At 37.7% G+C, this 19,755-nt stretch overlaps 1 protein-coding gene across 1 annotated transcript in view; it reads left to right on the top strand.

Annotated features, from left to right (window-relative positions):
* ABCC3 (ATP binding cassette subfamily C member 3) overlaps window positions 1-19,755 on the top strand; it is an 85,262-nt gene that overhangs the window by 38,319 nt on the left and 27,188 nt on the right. Inside the window, exons 2-17 of the mRNA XM_063456079.1 lie at window positions 3,031-3,207; window positions 3,784-3,909; window positions 5,070-5,207; window positions 5,576-5,701; window positions 6,433-6,494; window positions 7,264-7,392; window positions 8,418-8,636; window positions 9,422-9,599; window positions 10,835-10,996; window positions 11,726-11,818; window positions 12,774-12,977; window positions 14,256-14,402; window positions 15,947-16,034; window positions 16,515-16,581; window positions 17,743-17,869; window positions 18,776-18,952. Of these exons, the coding sequence (XP_063312149.1) occupies window positions 3,031-3,207; window positions 3,784-3,909; window positions 5,070-5,207; window positions 5,576-5,701; window positions 6,433-6,494; window positions 7,264-7,392; window positions 8,418-8,636; window positions 9,422-9,599; window positions 10,835-10,996; window positions 11,726-11,818; window positions 12,774-12,977; window positions 14,256-14,402; window positions 15,947-16,034; window positions 16,515-16,581; window positions 17,743-17,869; window positions 18,776-18,952 (2,220 nt within the window). The remainder of the gene's footprint in view (window positions 1-3,030; window positions 3,208-3,783; window positions 3,910-5,069; window positions 5,208-5,575; window positions 5,702-6,432; window positions 6,495-7,263; window positions 7,393-8,417; window positions 8,637-9,421; window positions 9,600-10,834; window positions 10,997-11,725; window positions 11,819-12,773; window positions 12,978-14,255; window positions 14,403-15,946; window positions 16,035-16,514; window positions 16,582-17,742; window positions 17,870-18,775; window positions 18,953-19,755) is intronic.

Genomic DNA, 19,755 nt, shown 5'->3' with positions numbered 1-19,755 from the left:
AAAATCACATATTTAAAATTGCACAAGGTACCATTACAGTTCAGCTCATTGGTGCTACATTGTAAAGCGCTGTGGAATACGTTGCGGCTATATAAATGCAAAAAATAATAATAAAATAGGTCTATATATATATATATATATATAGTGAGTATGACAAATTTCTCAAAAAAAGTGTGATGGTTAACAGGAAGACAACGCCTAAGTTCCATAACCCCTAAAATGAGCTGTAGTGATTGTGGTGCACAGCGTGCCCAGACATACATTCCAACAGTCCTAGATCTGGTGGGACAATCTTGATTTGAGCAATTCTATTTTCCTCTGGTGTCACACTAAAGAATGAAGAAGAAAATAAAATGCTTTGAGAGGTTAGAGCATTTCAGAACCTCTCACAAATGTTTATTTAAGAAAGTGAGAATAGAAAGTGAATTTTAAATTAAAGGCAAGAACATAAAGCATAGCTGGTTTAGAGAATTTTTCCCGGTTGGCTATTTTGATCTTAAAAATGAAATTCACTTTGAATTCTAACTTTTTAAGAAATACTTTGCCAGTGATGGTTTCATGTTTGCCTGGGCCTTTGGGACAGCCAAAGAGAGGGACAGGCTGAGCACAAAATTTCATTTCAAGTGACAGGTCTTCCAATGTCACTACATCCGAACAGATATTACAACAACTTATAACAACAAATTAAAATTATAAATAGATTAAATGGCGAAACTAGCTCTATACTGTTACTGCTAAGAGGATAACCTAATAATTAAAAATGGCTAGACATGTTCTCTGTGAATACAGTTTAAAACAAAGGCAGATCATTATTAAAAGTGGATCATTGTAATTTATCTCATTTACATAATTGTCAAATTCAGAATTTTATTAGAAATTATAATTCCATTTATTTCATTTTGGCGCCATCTAGTGACCATGGTCTCCATGTAAAATCTGAACTATCCCTAAATGTGCTAATAGTAAAGGCAAGACCTGTGTTGGGTTTATTTTATCGATGGCGCAACAAATTGTTTGGCTATAATTTCACGTGACATCTGCGCCCGGCTGCTTTTTATTTATTTTTTTATACCATTGCTATAAGCTTTTTTTGTACTTTTTGACCAGATGTAATATTCAAGCCACATTTTTACTTTATTTCTTTACACTCAGCCAAGGCCTACTGTTATCCAAACAACAAAAGGTGCAGATTTCATAGTAATATCAGCCAACACGTACGTGGGTTGTTTTATGGGGGTTTATCTGCTAAGCTGAGATTCGCAGGGAATTGTGAATGGAATTGGAAATTTTATTCCAAAATAGTCCAGATAAAAAAATAATCAAACTGGTGATTTTTTTTTTCTCTGATTTGCCTAGTCTGGCTTGAATTTGACATCCTCCAGTACTGATAGGATGCGTGGTGAGATGTATTCACTACAAAGGTGCCAAACGAAGAACAAAGTAGTAGAAGAAACGTTTCTGTCTCCCCAACTTGGCTTTATTGGCTGAATCTTGTGAGCTCTTTGTCAGTAAACGTTAACTCGTACATTTAGTGAATTATCTTCTTTGTTGTTAAGGAGAGGTGACACAGAATGATAGGAACCACTCCTTGAACTTATTTTCAGATGTATATATTATGGTAAATGAATTACTAGTATGTACTTGCTTATAGCTACCCGACAGAATAAGAGGTGAGAGAAGTAAACTTAGAATATCAGTATAAATCCCGGAGTCTTTTAATAATTATTTGGTTACAAAATGTGTAAAAGCAGATGCTGACAACTATAGCTGGTGGAGTACGACTGCTTTTTGCATCAATGGACTTACACAAGCAGGCGTGACGATGTAGATTAAATTTGGGGTTTCCCCTTTTAATAGAATTACAAAAATACAACAGAAAAATGCAAACTGTGATTCTTTAGCTTGGTGTGAGTCACATTCTAGGACGGGAGTCGTGATTCATTGTGGTCATTGATTACATTTTCCTTCTGTCACATGCCGGGGAGAAATACGGATTTACAACGTTCGCACTTCAGCTCCGAGCAAACCAATAACAGATGAGGGACATAATTAAAGAGGAACTTCAACCACCAAAACCACTACAGTTCACTGTTGAGTAAATGTGCAAAGGTTCTCATGTGGTTAAGCTAACACGGATGGAAACTGACCCAGTAGTTGGGGCCTGTAGCCTTCCACGTTTAGATAGCTGGTGTGATAGCTCAGTTCTACATTAGCCAAGGCATTAGGTGACGGAAAACCTAAACGGGTGATTGTGATAAGCCACTCAAAGTTGCTAAACTCTGGTATAAAGAGAAAAAAAAGTATTAAATTAAATTAAAAAAAGAAGAACTCCAATAAGGTATGTCAATAAACACCTTGCCTTCGAGGGCCCCTAACCTTGGAAGCAAAGTAATGCTGGATTAACTTACTGTAACAAAGATACCTGGTAATATCAAAGTGCTCCCATTACTAAATTGGACATCAAATCCTAAACTATCATATAAGCCATGATCCCTGCATAATCTTTACATCAAAATAGTAAATGAATCCGAGCCCCAACGCGCGTTTCGCAAGTCAGCCAACCATTCAAGTAATTCAGCATTACTTTGTTTCCAAGCCCAGGTGCCCTAGTATTGGAGATCCTTTTTGTTTATTTTTATTTTTTAAATTTAATAATTTTTTTCCTATAATTTTCTAGAGTTTAGTAACAATCACCCTTTCAGTCAAGTCTATTAATATGATTATTTTGTACATAACGTGTGTCTTTACGTGTCCACCTTAATTGTTTGTTTGTTTCTAATTTAAATAGTAAGAGTTACATTTGAACTAGCTTTTCTGTTCCACAACTGTCTTTGTATCTTTGTTGTCTGTTTGAAGTTTCCCTTTAGGAGTTACCCCTGTTGTCCTGTAACTCTTATCATAAACTCTAGTTAAGTTTGTTTGTCATTGTTAACATTATTGTGTGTGTGTGTGTGTGTGTGCGTGTGTGTGTGCGTGTGTGTATATATATATATATATATATATAACTCATAGTTTAATTTCTTTCTACAGGATGCCAACCTCTCACTGTATACGGATAATCCAGATTTGACACCATGCTTTCAGAATACTGTAGTCGCTTGGATCCCTTGCATCTACCTCTGGACTGCTTTGCCATTCTATCTAATTTATTTAAAATATAATAAGAGAGGTTACATTGTGCTGTCCTTCTTAAGCAAGTTCAAGTCGGTAAGTTTTAAGGCGTTGATGGTGTGCTAAATGTTTACATTCATATAAATTAGTTTATGTAACAAGGTGGGTGTGAATTAGGCTACCACTGCGTGACCTCTTGTTCCTGGCCATCTCCTGGTTGTGAGAAGGGGGATTTTATCTGACAGCCAAATGGTGAGGAAGGAGTAAGGGGCCACGCAGGCCTCTCTGTTCTAATGTTAAAGAATGGAAATTTCACCAGGTCCATCCACCTCCCAAATTTAAGCAAACTTTTATCCTACAGCCTACTTGGTGAGAAATATGAAATGTGTTTTAGTAACAAAAGGTGTTGTGTCCAAAACAGTTTTTAATTTTTACCAAATTGGATAAACATATATATTTTTTTCCACATTCACAATCTAGTTAATAGCTTGTTTCTTTTAGATGGTATAATTCTTCCATTGCTAGTTGGTACTTAAAAAATAATTAATAATTTGCTTACTAACTCGGTGGTTAGATGTCTTCTTTCGTTTGTTTGTTTGTTTGTTTGTTTGTTTGTTTGTACCAGACGTTATGGTTTAGTGTATTTTTATTGCTTTATTTTTTTTCTTTCAGTTTATTGGCTTTCTCCTCTGGATAATATGTTGGGCGGACATGTTTTACTCGTTTCATGAACTTGTTCAAAATGATAGTCCACCGCCAGTCTACTTTGTAACACCTCTTTTAGTTGGTATCACTATGGTGAGTGTCTATCTTCTGTTCTTACCGTACAAGGGTCATTTCGTAACTGATGGTCCTCTGCAGTTTCAGTCTGGCTCAGGGCTCTATAGGACAAATAAAAAGTGAGCCCCACTTATCTAGCTCAATGGTCCATATTGTCAGAACTTGAGACCTTCTCACAGGTCCAATCATACACATCCCTTCCTGACTAGAGCCAAATATTGACCTTTTACATTCACAGCTCCTGACTATTTCTCCTGAGTCGTCTTCTCAAGGGAAGTGATATCAAAACTAGAGAGTTGTTTGAAAGGGTATCAAGCTTCTAGTGGCCCACTCTGCTCTTTTTTGTTCCTCCAGCTCAGGAACTTTGCCAAGGTTTACAGAACCCCAAATCTATTTTGGTTCCAAATATGGATCCCAATGTGTCAGATTCCCCTTGCACATGCTGTATATGAAAAGTCACATAAACAAACCCTTGTGCCCTTTTTCACCTTTTTGACAGAGCTCAGCACTCAGCTTGAGTGTCTCCGCCAAGGGTCCCTCTTTTTATTACCCAAACACTAGCCAAGACTTAGAGAAGGGTGAATAAGAGCTTGTTTATTGAGAACAAGGCACACTTTTATACACATAAACCAAACAGGGGGTCAATGGCTTGAACAATGTAAATCCTACCCCAGCGCCTGAGTCTTGACGATAACTAGATCAGTAACTGCTAAATTCGTTATTGCCAGTCATCAGGGCACCATTACACCCCAAAACACCCCAAAACAGACTAAATTACACATATAACCTCCACATGTCTTATATCTCGGGTTAGCTCTCAACCTCTGCCACCTAGGCTATTGTCACACTCATGATGTTGATCCACTACCTGGTAAAAGTCTTTGCCAATAGGAGACTTGTGGCTTTTCCTTTGAGGCTCGGTCACTGGGTGGGTTCGAGTGAGGGCGCTCTTTGGGGATGTGCCAGGTGAAGGACAGCGGGAAAACCAGGAAGTGTGACTTCAGCTCTTAACTAAGAAATTGGTGTGAATGCATCTGCACAGTGGCAGAGCTGCGGTTTTGTCACAACCTCCTTTTTTTTAGAATGCGTTGCACGTTTGTGAATAACATGCACAAAGTTACCTTCTAATAGGTATCCATGTTTTAAATCTATCCCAGAATAACACATTATCTTTGTAGATCATGGCAGCGATTCTTATGCAATACGAAAGGCTTCGAGGCGTTCAATCCTCGGGTGTTCTGATCATCTTCTGGTTTTTATCAATAATATGTGCAATAATCCCTTTCCGCTCCAAGATAATAGTTACTGTAAAAGAGGTAAATATAATTTTTTTTTTTTATTACATTTCTGTTACATTTGGTCACAAGCAATCAAATAAAAATCATGATCAGACAGGCCATCATTTCACTTCAATTTACTTGAGTTCCATTATTATTATTATTATTATTATTATCACTATTACTATTATTATAGATATTTAATCGTATACAATTTACTAAGCTTTCATGCTGATCTATCCTTTGATTAACTGTGATGTATAATCTTATCTCTTGTAACTGAATGGCATGTTCCATAGAAGTCTGATCAGGTTTATGAAGATTTGTAGACCAATAATTCATAGGTTACTTACTTGATCTCTAGTAATTGATATACCATATGACCAAAAATGTCTGTTTCTCCCCAGGGACATATCAGTGATAAATTCAGATTTACTACGTTTTATATTTATTTTTCACTTCTTGTTGTGGAATTTTTTCTGTCGTGTTTCAAAGAGGCTCGACCATTCTTCTCCCCTGTTAGCAGTGAATCAGTAAGTACACGTTTGAGTTTGGGAATTAGGTAGCTTAATGTTGTGATTTTTTTTTTTTTAAATTGAACTGTTTTTCTTTTGTGAGGGGGGGTAGTTTATGTAGCTATACATTGTTAGCAAAGCTGTAAAGGCACTACCTGGCATATGATGTAAATCACCATAATCCCAAGATGATCTTTAGACCTATGACATGCATGCATGTGCACCGCATCACTAGAGGGGCAACATTCAGCATGTAAATGCTTGGTGGGGGTTTGTGGGAGAGAGAAAGAATGAAGATACCAACAACACTTTTCTTAATTAGTATGAGAGGACGGTCATTGATGGCTAACAGCTGATTGGCCAGTTATCACAGTGGACACCATACAATTCATGGTCCATGCAGTCGATTGATTGGATAGTTATAATAATGGATACAGTATAACTCGCAGCCTGTGCAATAGATTGATTGGATAGTTTTTACACACAGTACAGCTGACAATTTCTCCAAAAAGAATATAAAAGGAATTGTATATACTGAGCGCATACAATAACAAAGGTGCAAATTGTGTGATGGTTCTTTGATGGGTCATTAAATTACCCTTCTGTCTGGTAAACCAGATATACAGTTGGCCAGCTAGAACTTTCTAAGAACTATGGTGCAAAAGGATACAGGGTATTCACAGGAAATGAATAAGTATAAGTTTGCAGCGTTTAATATTTCACCAATATTGTGCATTTGGTTCTTCCAGAATCCATGTCCGGAATCCGAAGCTAGTTTTTTGTCAAGACTAACTTTCTGGTGGTTTACCAAGTAAGTATGAGTTCTAGTTATCCCAGGACTACTGAATAATGGTCACTACTGATATAGAATTTTCACTGGGAGTGATACATACGGAGGACAACAAGATGTATGAGGTTGCAAGTTTGAACATGTTGTAAAGTTGGACTGGCCACAGACCTTCAGTTTTCACTTTGTGTTTTCCCCCAAATTCCCAGTTTTTTTTTGTCTACTTGTATGGTGGCACTTGGGGGAGAGTCCTTTCTTAACATTGCCATATTATCAGCACAGTATTTCTTGGCACCGGGACTTTACACATACCAAGAGTTGTGCCAGCCATACACTCTTGCTCATTCAGGATAACACAAAACTGGGTTCTACAGCAGTTCCAACAACAGCACGAGACCTTCCATAGCTATTCTTGCACAAGCGTTGTAAGATTTTATAGGCATCTTGCACATGCATGAAGATACATGTAGCCATCACAAGCCAGCTGATGGTAAATGTAAGGATGTGTCATGGAAGGTCAACTAACAAAATCAGGTCCTACATGAGAAGAAGTAGTTTTTATTATGTTGAGATTGACTGCTGGCAATGTAAGCTGAGGCCAGTCCTTATCATAGATTACGTCTGTGGTCACAAGTGAGGAAAAGGGGGAAAAAAAGACAAAAACCGCAGGGTAACCACCTTATTGATTACAGCCTTGAAAGATGCACTTCCATGGCTTTACCAATGCAACCCCTACCCCTATGGTTACTGTTTTAGGTCTTAAAATAACACCTTTCATTTTGTTTCCTTTCAGAATGGCTTCTCTAGGCTACAAAAGACCTCTTGAAGATAAAGATCTCTGGGCTTTAAATGAACAAGACACATCTGCCGTGGTTGTGGATAAACTAATTAAAGAATGGGAAATCGAGAAAACCAAGTTACGGTATGTTATGGCTCACATTACACCTGCGCTGACCCTCCTAGAGTTTGGGGGACTGCAAGTCCCATCATTTCCTGGCAGAGGATCAACACCTGTGATTTTAGACCAAATTTACAGTTTCCATTTTTCCAAAGGTGTATTTTGTTTTTTGTTTTTTATGATTTTGTAAACCAATAAGTCATAGATAATGGAGAACTAAGGGAAGCAATGAATAGTGAAAGGAGGTTTAAACTGATTATAGAGATAATCAAATCTTCATTCAATATAAAATATTTTAAGCGATCTCTGGCAATATACATCATTACAGAATGCACCTGCCATGGTTAAATATACCCAATACATAACTGAAAATGAGAGAAATCTCAATGTATCCTTCCTGGTAAAATATTTTATAAATAAATAAATAAATAATCTTTGGACACTACCCCAATAGCTATGAAGGTGGGGGATGGGGGGTAATATAACATTGTGGATACCCCGCAAATTTAAGATATTTTATAGGGGGTACCATGACTGTGCGCTGCCACCCACCAGGATTTTCCAAATTAGCCATGGGCAATTTAAGGTTTGGCAGCATATCTAATGGGATGAAATGCTAGCATAAAAAGGGGGGGGGTTGGATCCAAGAAGGACATCGTTGACAGATGTTCAAGTGGACAATAGGTGGCCTTTTCCACCATGTGTTCTGTCCGAATGCAACAAGGAAGGAAAGAGATAGGAGGAGTAGGTTTGGGGCAGGTTTGATATGTGATATATAGGATTCTTGCAGGACAGGAATCAACAATGTGTTTTGTATTAACACATACTCAAGAAAGTACAAAGTACACGTGAGTCCATCAGGCTGCACTTTATCCTACATCCCCATGTGGTCACAACTGGAAATGCATGTCATAAAAATAGGAAATGCCCTACCAGTCCAGACCAATGAGGCCTCCCTCACCTTGATATTGAATTATAACATTTTCATATTTGGATATGTTTATACAGTGTGTAATATAGTGCGTTTTTTTTTTTTTTTTTAATTTCAGCGAAATGCCGGTGACGTACAGCAAAAATCAGGACGCCGTACTTAATCACACAGATGACAAGGCACACGAATCTGAAGTTTTAATAGTCAACAACAAGAAGTCGAAAGGGCCATCATTTATAAAAGTACTGCTCAAGTCATTCGGACCTTACTTTTTAATTGGCTCAGTTTTTAAGCTTTTCCAGGATCTTCTGTCTTTTGTTAACCCCCAGTTACTAAGGTAAATCACACACGCACTATTTTACTATGTAATGCTTCTGCTACAGCCTGTCTTGGGTACACTTGCAAATAGTCCGCTGTTTATATATTGATCGGTTGCTTAGTTGAAGTTCAAATCATATCCTTTCTCTGGCATACCAGTTCCAGAAATATAACAAAATATTTAAAGAAACACTATAGGGTCAGGAATACAAACATGTTAAATATAGTGTTAAAACACCATCTAGCCCCGCTGGCTCCTACTAAATATAGTAAAATCTTACTTTTGAACAAGTCTGCTATTGCTGGCTCTGCCCTGATCTGCCTGCTTATCTGACATCATCAGAAGTGTTATTCAAAGCCAATCACAATACTTTCCCATAAGATTGACTGCCAAGGAGAAAGATCAGGGGCAGAGCCAGCGCAAGCCAAACACAGCTCTGGCCAATCGACGTCTCCTCAAAGAGATTCATTGAATCAATGCATTTCTAAGAGGAAAGTTCAGTGTCTCCATGCTGAGGGTGGAGACACTAAATGTCAGTCACACTGTGCAGCACTGCCCCAGGAAGCACCTCTAGCAGCCATCTGAGGAGTGGCCAGTGGAGGTATACCTAGGATGTAATGTAAGCACTTCATTTTCTCTGGAAAAAAAACTGTGTTTACTGCCAAAATCCTGAAGGGAATGATTATGCTCCCCAGAACAAATACAATAAGCTGTAGTTGTTTGGGTGACACACAATATAAACCACTTTCAATTTTGTCATTTCATGTATATTGTGACATCTTCGCCATTTTTTTTTTCCCCAGCATCCTGATAACGTTTATAAAGGACAGGAATTCGCCCCCATGGTGGGGTTTCTGTATAGCTGTATTGATGTTCCTCTCGTCTTTGGCTCAAACTTTAATTCTTCATCAACATTTCCAATACTGCTTTGTAACTGGCATGAGGCTGAGGAGTTCCATCACTGGTATAATCTACAGAAAGGTATCTTCTCCCATTACTTTCACTCTCCAATCAAGTTAAAGGGGCACTATAGTCACCAAAACTACTTTAGCTTAATTAAGCAGTATTGATGTATAGATCATGCATCTGAATTTTCACTGTTCAATTCACTGTCCTTCTGTTTCTGTTTATGCAGCCCTAGCCCTATCACCTCACCTCACCTCACCTATGACTCACACAGCCTGCATTAAAACACAATAGTTTCATTTTCAATCAGATGTAACTTACTTTAGAAATTTTTATCTCCTGCATTATAAATTGAACTTTAATCACTTACAGAAGGCCCCTGCAAGGTCTAGCAAGCTATTAACACTGCAGGAGACAAAAAAAATCTAAATTAAGCAGACTTTGTAATAACAGAAGTGTAAACCTTAGAGCTCTCTATACAGGAAGTGTTTAGGAAGGCTGTGTAAGTCACATGCAGGGAGGTGTGACTAGAGCTGTATAAACAAAGTGATTTAACTCCTAAATGGCAGAGAATTGAGCAGTGAGACTGCAGGGGCAGGATCTATAAACCAAAACTTGCTAAAGTTGTTTTGGTGACTATAATATCCCTTTAACGTCAGGACGAAGAATGTCTATTGAGTGTAATCAAAACAAACTCAATGATTTCTGCTTGATGTTTTTGTTTTAAAGGAAATACACTTAATTACCAGAAAAAAAAAATATGTTTTTTAATCAAAATGAAGTTGTTATGGTGCTAGGAAGTTTCTGGAAATGGCTTATCTTATTGGCTTTTCCAGGCTTACTTTTAAGGGTTAAACCATTCACAAACAGTTTATCCCCCAAATCTCCTCTCCAGTGCCAGATCTCTTCCCCATCCAACATCCGTTTGCGAAATAGGAGTGCCGTGGGCAAGGGCACCACCGATTGGCTTAACCCCTTAAGGACACATGACATGTGTGACATGTCATGGTCCCCTTTTTATTCCAGAAGTTTGGTCCTTAAGGGGTTAAAGTGGTCAGTTGAGGCTCTCCATTGATTGGCTGAGAGCATCAGCAGAGCCCCTGCCTGTGGAGAGGATAGAATGATCCGGCGCTGAAGATGAGACTTTAGGGTTGAACCGTTCGTGTATGGTTTCACCCCTAAAGTAAAGCCAGGGACTTCCTGGCACCATAACAACTTAATTTACTTGTAAGTGCTCCACCTGGATAATATCTAAAAAGCGCCTTTCACACTAAGCTAATTTGGTTACTTTTTAATTATTCTTTTTTCAGTCTTTGGTAATCACAAATGCAGCGAAAAAAACGTCTACTGTCGGAGAAGTAGTCAATTTGATGTCTGTAGATGCCCAGCGGTTCCAAGATTTGACCACTTTCTTGAATATGCTGTGGTCCGCTCCTCTGCAAATCTTCTTGGCGTTGTTCTTCTTGTGGCAGGTAACATTCAGGTGTTAGCAATGCTTTGATTTTATAAGATTTTTATTGTTTCTCCAAGCAAAGAAGGTCGTGGTACAGAAAGGAAGAGGAAAGAGATCCCTATACCACCATGCACACAGTTGTTAGAGAACATCGAAATGTCATATGACTTTTAACATAGAGTCAGCAAAGAGCTATGCCGACAGTTGAGTGTCAAGGGGAAGCAGAACAGTCCTGCAGTCAGTTCTGGTGCTCTCTGGCACAGCAACTACAGCATGTGCACTGTTGTTGCTGTGATTACTCTTCTAGCAAGCACATCTCATAGCTGGTAGAAGAGAATAAGAACTGGGTAACATTTTCCACTCCTTTATGCGCTGACATTAAAACCAGCATGCTGATGTCTTGAGGAAGGATTGTTCTGTGTAGAGACTTATTCCGTAGCAGGGCCAATTGTACTCGAGGTAAGGGGCAGGAAGTAGAAAGACCACTTAGCATTCCACCAAAGTGTCCCTATTTAGAAGATCTAAAAATGGCAGACAGCTCAAGACGGAAAGTGAGAAATACCGTAACGTCTCAAATCAACTAATATTATATATCAATGTTACCCACAGTATCCACCACTGCAGAATGTATGAGTGCTCTATATACAATACAATTATAAATTATTTTGTATTATTTCTTTAAGACTTGGGCATTGAATAAATATGACTAGTTTATATGACATTATTCCATTGTGTTTATTTTACACAGGCACTTGGTCCTTCTGTATTAGCCGGAGTAGCTGTAATGGTTCTGCTCATCCCCATCAATGCATTCATAGCTATGAAAACAAGAGCATTTCAAGTAAGTATTTGCAACTCTTCAACGCTATAAAATAGTGGCTCTTAACCTTTTTCAGTAGAGACCCATTATATGTACACGCCATTCGGTCAGTGACCCATTCTTTGTTGGGAAAATTAGTTTGGAGAATTTTTCTTCCATTTTATTATGATGCGTTCTAAAATGAATTAGACACAATCTTCCAATTGTGAAATTGGTTTTATTCACACTAAGGAAAGAACTGAGTCTCCAGTAACTCACTGTAGTTAGTCGCCTGGGTTCACATCAGTATAACGTGCCGGTTCCATCCAAAAGAGATCCACTAAAATAGCATGAAGGTTAAATTTTTTTGACTAGACACAGAAATGAAGAACCGCTTCTATAAAATATACATTACCCACTTCCCCATCGATTTTTACAATCAATTTGATATAAAACCAGAAAAACATATATCGAAGCAAAAACTCGTTATCGATTCTTAAATTACATTCCAATTTCTCCCCTGTTGAACAGTTTGTAGCATATGTCAATTATTAAAAGTCTATGTATTCTGCTTTGGCAAAAAGACATCGGGTCCTTCCTTGAATGCATCTATTGCATTTGCAAACCAAGTTCTCTAGGCAGTGAAATACTTATCTTTACTGCCCTTGCTGTAATTATATAGCAATAATCTCTATCTCATAAGACTCAAACAGAGGGTTGTAGTTGTGAGATGGATGTAGCCATTAGGTAATTGGCTGATTATGGAATAATTACTTGTTGTGTAGAAGATACTAGGCTGGCGGACAGGAAACATTAAACAGTAACTCAACCAGTCTCTTTCCAGCCATCAATAAAGTTTATATCCATGTTGCATTGTGGTAAAACATAATTTACGTAGCTTTTCTGTGATCACTTTGCTCTGTGATCAGCGGTAAAAATATGTAAGTTTTCAAAAAGTTACTATTTCTTGGTTTGTTTGTTTTTATGATTATTGTAGGTGGAGCAAATGCAATACAAGGATTCCAGAATTAAACTGATGAATGAAATCTTAAATGGAATTAAAGTTCTAAAACTGTACGCCTGGGAGCCGTCTTTTGCACAAAAAGTTCTGGAAATCCGAAGTAAAGAACTCAGCGTACTAAAAAAGTCTGCCTACCTTAACGCCTTATCCACCTTTGCCTGGACCAGCGCACCCTTTTTGGTAATGTATACGTCTTAAACATATTGAAATATAAGACGGAACGTTACTGTCATGATCTTGTGCAGGTCAGATAGGAGACTAATGCCAGGGTTGACTTCAGGTACTTTATTAGTGTTTTTAGACATATTATGAAACTTGAGGGAAAACAGGCTTTAGGCAATATGCCACAGAATAGGTTACTTGCAAATAATAAAGACAGTCTGTAATTTACAGGTAGGGTTGTAACAAAGGCATGTTGATATCAAAGGCAGGCTGGTAACAGTGTAAGGCTGGTAACAGAGGAAGGCTGGTAACAGAGGAAGGTTGGTAACATAGGAAGGTTGGTAACAGTGGAAGGCTGGTAATAGTGGCAGGCTGGTTTGAAGTATACATAAGGGTGGGGCAGGTTATTGTTAGGAGCAGGTTTGAAGGTAAGTCTGGAGCAGGTTGGTATGGAGCAGGTTTGAAGGTAAGTCTGAAGCAGGTTCACAGGAGCCAGGAAATGAAGTGTTTTAGTAAAAACATTAACTTTAATGTAAAGGCCATGAGGTTAGTTGGGTCTAGCCTTTTGTAGCTGAAGTAATTAGTCCTAGGCAGGTAAGGACTGAGGTGACTAGTGGCTAGGGAGGCCACTAGTGGTGGAGAGCTGTAACTTCTTTTAAAGGAACATAAATAAATGAAGATAAACATAGTTGTCAGGATACAATCCTGACAGTCACCTACAAAGAATAAATAAAAAACAACCCATGAACCTATAATCTATATGGCCACCACCTTTTCTAGGAAGTCTGAATTTGCTTGTGTTACAGCATGCTCTGCATTTATATTAATCCTAGGATAACAGTCTTAACCCCTTAAGGACAGACGACGGATATATTCCGTCATGATTCCCTTTTATTCCAGAAGTTGTGTCATTAATGGGTTAAAGGAGCACGAACAAACTCATTTTCCTGGCACTATAGGGTCATTAGGTCCTGTCCCAACCCCCCCCCCCCCCCTCATAGCCCCCCTCCCGCTGGGCTGAAGAGGTTAAAACCCCTATAGTGGTCCTTTAAAGGCATTTCTAAACATGACTAAGTTACAGCTATAGCTCACAATACAGTTTGTTAGTAAAAAACAAAAAAAAAATATTTAGTGATACCCATGTTTAATTAAAAACCATAAAGTAAAGACTCTATTGTACGATATATCTGATATTTTCTAATAAAGCACACCGTCTTTGTAAATAGACCATATTCTGTTACATTTCTGTATTTAAAGTATCTTGTGATTCATTTCTCCTATCTCAAACTATTTTAGGTCGCTCTGACAACGTTTGCGGTGTTTGTGACTTCGGATGACAAGAATATCCTCGACGCGGAGAAGGCGTTCGTGTCTCTCTCTCTATTTAATATCTTACGATTTCCTCTGAACATGCTGCCGCAAGTTATCAGTAACCTTGCACAGGTAAGAGGAAAGAAACATTCTTCCGTTCCGTATTGACGTGACACGGTGTGATTATAGATACAGAGTTTTACATTCTTGGTTTTGTAAATTTTGCATTTATATAATACTGCAGGTGTACCTAGCACTTTACATGTTACATTACAATGGAGTAGAGGTCTCACATTACTAGTATACAGTGTATGTATATTTTATCTATACAGGTGTACTTAGGTGTAACAGGTGTACTCAGCACTTTACAGCTTACATTACGGTAGAGGGAGGTACAGTAGGTATACAGTGTATGTATATTATATTTATATAGCACTAACAGGTGTACTCAGCACTTTAGAGATTACATTACAACAGAGGGAGGTACAGTAAGTGCAGTAGGTATACAGTGTATGTATATTATATTTATATAGCACTAACAGGTGTACTCAGCACTTTACAGGTTACATTACAGTAGAGGGAGGTACAGTAAGTGCAGTAGGTATACAGTGTATGTATATTATATTTATATAGCACTAACAGGTGTACTCAGCACTTTACAGGTTACATTACAGTAGAGGGAGGTACAGTAAGTGCAGTATGTATACAGTGTATGTATATTTTATTTATATAGTGCTAACAGGTGTACTCAGCACTTTACAGGTTACATTACAGTAGAGGGAGGTACAGTAAGTGCAGTAGGTATACAGTGTATGTATATTTCATTTATATAGCACTAACAGGTGTACTCAGCACTTTACAGGTTACATTACAGTAGAGGGAGGTACAGTAAGTGCAGTATGTATACAGTGTATGTATATTATATTTATATAGCGCTAACAGGTGTACTCAGCACTTTACAGGTTACATTACAGTAGAGGGAGGTACAGTAAGTGCAGTAGGTATACAGTATATGCATATTTTATTTATATAGAGCTAACAGGTGTACTCAGCACTTTACAAGTTACATTACAGTAGAGGGAGGTACAGTAAGTGCAGTAGGTATACAGTGTATGTATATTTTATTTATATAGCACTAACAGGTGTACTCAGCACTTTACAGGTTACATTACAGTATAGGGAGGTACAGTAAGTGCAGTAGGTATACAGTGTATGTATATTTTATTTATATAGCACTAACAGATGTACTCAGCACTTTACAGCTTACATTACAGTAGAGTACAGTAAGTGCAGTAGGTATACAGTGTATGTATATTTTATTTATATAGCGCTAACAGGTGTACTCAGCACTTTACAAGTTACATTACAGTAGAGGGAGGTACAGTAAGTGCAGTAGGTATACAGTGTATGTATATTTTATTTATATAGTGCTAACAGGTGTACTCAGCACTTTACAGGTTACATTACAGTAGAGGGAGGTACAGTAAGTGCAGTAAGTATACAGTGTATGCATATTTTATTTATATAGCGCCAACAGGTGTACTCAGCACTTTACAGGTTACATTACAGTAGAGGGAGGTATAAGTATATCCACTAGGTATACAGTGTATATTAAGAAATAAAAGTTAATCTCAAATGACATTTTGCTACTTCCATAATTCATTTTTTTTCTTTAGGCAAGTGTGTCAGTTAAAAGAATCCAGAATTTCTTGGCCAGTGATGAACTGGACGAAAATGCGGTGAATAGAGAGAAAACTGTACCTGGTATGAAATAACAGAACTATTAATGTGAATTATGAATTAACTCCTTAGTGAATGCGTGTTTTTCAGAAATTCTGAGGCCTTCTCTGCACCTTTGGTATATTTTTGTTTCACTGTACATTCCATTGCTGCTATTTTTATGACCAACCTTTGCTAAATGTGCTGGTTATATTTCCTTTTTTGCATTTTTCACACATATATTTCATTTTTATGGGGAATTTCACAGACTGTGTGTGTCACACTGCTGTAAAGATTCCATATTTGTTTTGAACATAATCAACAGGAAGCCGCCATTTTGTAGCAAAAGGTTCCATTGAATTTTCTGTTGGTTGGAGAATAACAATGCCTGATTTTCCAAAAACAGAATATTATCTTATTTTAACTACCTCATAATAGTTCTTGATGATTTAAAAAAAAAAAAAAAAGACTGTGAGGTATAGACTGGCCTAACTCGACTCATACGTATCAACTTATTATTGACAGGTATCTCTATAACCATACGGGACGGAACATTCAGCTGGGCCAAGGACAGCGAACCAGTTCTACAAGAGTAAGGATACATTCTAAGTTAGATTCTGAAACAACACATGGCACTGTCAATACATTCACTCACATATAGGTTATTTAAGTTGGCACTGCATTTGCTTTTATAACAGGTTGGCCGATTTGACTTTCGTACTAATTAAGTTAGATGAATAGTTTATTATGGGATGTTTAGGACACTATGAATCCATCAAAAGCATCTTAGAGAAAGGTTGCCCTAATCGGGGAAGTGGGTCGAGAGCCTAGTGGGGAGCAGAGAAAGGAGAAACATGGAATTGGTTTTATAATGGTGTAACACCCATGAAACTCCAATCATGGAGGCAGAACTCGATATGAGTTGAATATTGCCTTAACATGAGCTTAAAAAATAAACGCAACCACTGTTATAACTAGCATGTGTTAGATCCCTTTTCCTGTTCCACCCTATAACTTAAATATACCATGCTTTTTGCAATGCATATTATACTGTATTACAGGGGTAGGCAACCTATGGCACGTGTGCCATGTACGGCACTCGAGGTATCTTTGCACGGCACTCAAGGCTGCTACAGCCAAACAGGCTCTGGCTATCAGGAGCCCCAGTGAAACTTCAGATATCTGCTAATACGAAAAGGTGGTAAAGGGCCATCCTTAATTCATGTATTGCAGCACGTAGAGGAAGTGATCTCGGATCACTTCCTTCCAGCACTTGTGAATGGGAATCTGGCCGGCCTGGTCCCCACTGGAACCCAGGGAAGCCAGCCACATTGCTAGATATACACAGAAATCCAGAATAACGCTCCCCTCATACAAATAATATGAACAGACTACTTCTCTTGATTTCTGATTTTATCATATACGTTATCTGTCATGTCATATGTCGTTACTGACTTGTGTATTTGACACTGCACTGCAAAAATAAAGATTAACAAGAAAAAGAACCGCAACAACAAACGAAATAGCGAAACAATGTGTTTAGGCCCTTGATTTGAACCAATGCTGTAATGGCTTTCACTATCCCTCTAGCCCCTGTATTGCTTCAATGTTCTAGCCATTGTATCTGAAAATCCAGTGTTATCCCATAGATTGTTTATACGTTGTTACACTGAGAGAGGAATACACAGTGTGTAATGTGTTTAAATTTAGACTGAGAGCCTGTTTTTAATGAGTCTGTTTTCTTTCACTTTAGTATTAATTTATTAGTCCCATCCGGCTCTCTGGTTGCCATCGTTGGCCATGTAGGATGTGGAAAATCTTCTCTTGTGTCAGCACTTCTGGGCGAAATGGAAAGAGTTGACGGGGACGTCTCCGTGAGGGTTGGTATGATGCCATGATACATTATATACAAATACAGATATTTGTGAATACACATTTGGGGATACTTACAATAACTCGGTCTTATTTAATGTGGCACTGTTATTTAAAAAAACTAATTATAATAAAAACCAGATTTGTATTTTTTTTTTTTTTCTTTGAACCAAGTATTAAAATTAGCAGTAAATATCAGGGAACATCTAACAGTTTTTCTATGTGGAGGCAACCGTCTTGAGAATTGTAATAATTTTCAAACCCACAGTAACACTAACTGATCAAAAAATGCAAGGCTTCGGAGAACATATGATGCCAATAGACAATCCGATTCTGATTGCAGAGTAACTCATAGATCTCCACTGTGAAGGAAACAGGAAATTCGTCTTCTGCAGAATCTGTGTGCCAAACTTGCCAAAGAAAAATAAAAAGTTAAATAAAAATCTTTTATCATGTTTATAAAAATAAATAAATAAATACCAGATTAAAAACATAAAGTAGAGGCATTTTTTTTACAGTGTTTTGTATTGAAGCATAGACTTTGCCATTTTAGTATCAAGGTATTGTTCACAGTTGTTAAAAAATTGTCTTAAAGCTGTCAAAAAAAATGTCCGAAGAGGAACATTCTCAGACTCGCAGCAAAATTCTCTTTTCTATTTTTCTTTCCATTTGTAAAAAAAAATATTTGGGAAGTGCAATCATTGAAGAACATTGAGGGTGAGACAATTCAAAATGAGTACGATATTTGAATCTGTCTTTAAATTATTTTTTTACAATTTTATTCCAGGGAGGGCAATCTCATTGCTTACCATTCATACAGTTAACGCCATTAAATAATTACGTTAATTCAATTAAAAGTGTACTTTTCCTGTATTCTCGTTTGTTTAACTCGCAAATGTTCTCCTATATCTAAGGGTTCCGTTGCATATGTGTCTCAACAAGCTTGGATACAGAATTCAACATTAAAGGAAAATATAATATTTGGGCGAACCAATAACGACAAGAACTATAAAAAGGTTTTGGAAGCATGTGCTTTGTTGACCGACCTTGAAGTCCTTCCTGGTGGTGATCAAACCGAAATTGGCGAAAAGGTAATTTATATTTTTTTCCACATGGTTTTGTCAGACCGCAAGCACAAATATATATTTAAAGTCTACTCTCAGCCAGCTTAACTGCCTCATAGGCATCAACATATTGAATAGTCTATATTTCAATTTCCCCTCCCTTAATTTTTATAAACCTGCTTGACTTCCCATGAACCTTCCTGTTCTAGAAATAGAATTTCGGCGAATGTTGCGTGATTGGGACTGATTTGGGGTAATAATTAATATGAAGAGGCTTCCACTCTTTACCTAGCTGCTTATGTTCTCACGGTCCATCCTGTTCCTGAAACCTACGTTAACTTCGGACTTTGAATTCGTATTGATTGACGGAGAACGATGAGGGATTTGTTCAGGAAATTTGCATTGGTTTTCCAAGGATTAACTTTATATGTATATATCGTGAGATGGAAAATTGTGAAGTCAGAGTGAAACTATGTGAGAATGATCAAATGGGAGATCAAAACGTTGGCTCATACAGTAAAGGAAGAATAAGTTGCTTTAAAAATGCCATGAGTTCTGTTTTATTTGTTTCCATTTGATTCTCAACTGTGCATTTTAGAGTCAGTGGCTTGCATGTGAATTTCAGCTGGAATTCGATCGGCTGAAAACCAAAAACGCTTAATTAGAACACAGTGTTCGGGGGTCGAAGACTGGACACTGACGAGTTTGGACACATTCTAAAGTAGTTCCGTAGTTCGAGACACTGGAGGCATAATACACTTACTGATAAACCAATATTATTCTGTCTCTTCTTTATCATGTCTTGCTGTAGACATAGAAGGGAATCTCAA

The sequence above is a fragment of the Pelobates fuscus genome, chromosome 5, assembly GCF_036172605.1.
Source record: "Pelobates fuscus isolate aPelFus1 chromosome 5, aPelFus1.pri, whole genome shotgun sequence".
NCBI lineage: Eukaryota > Metazoa > Chordata > Amphibia > Anura > Pelobatidae > Pelobates > Pelobates fuscus.
The sequence above is the reverse complement of the archived record's forward strand: the minus strand, read 5'-3'. Positions and strand labels throughout refer to the sequence as shown.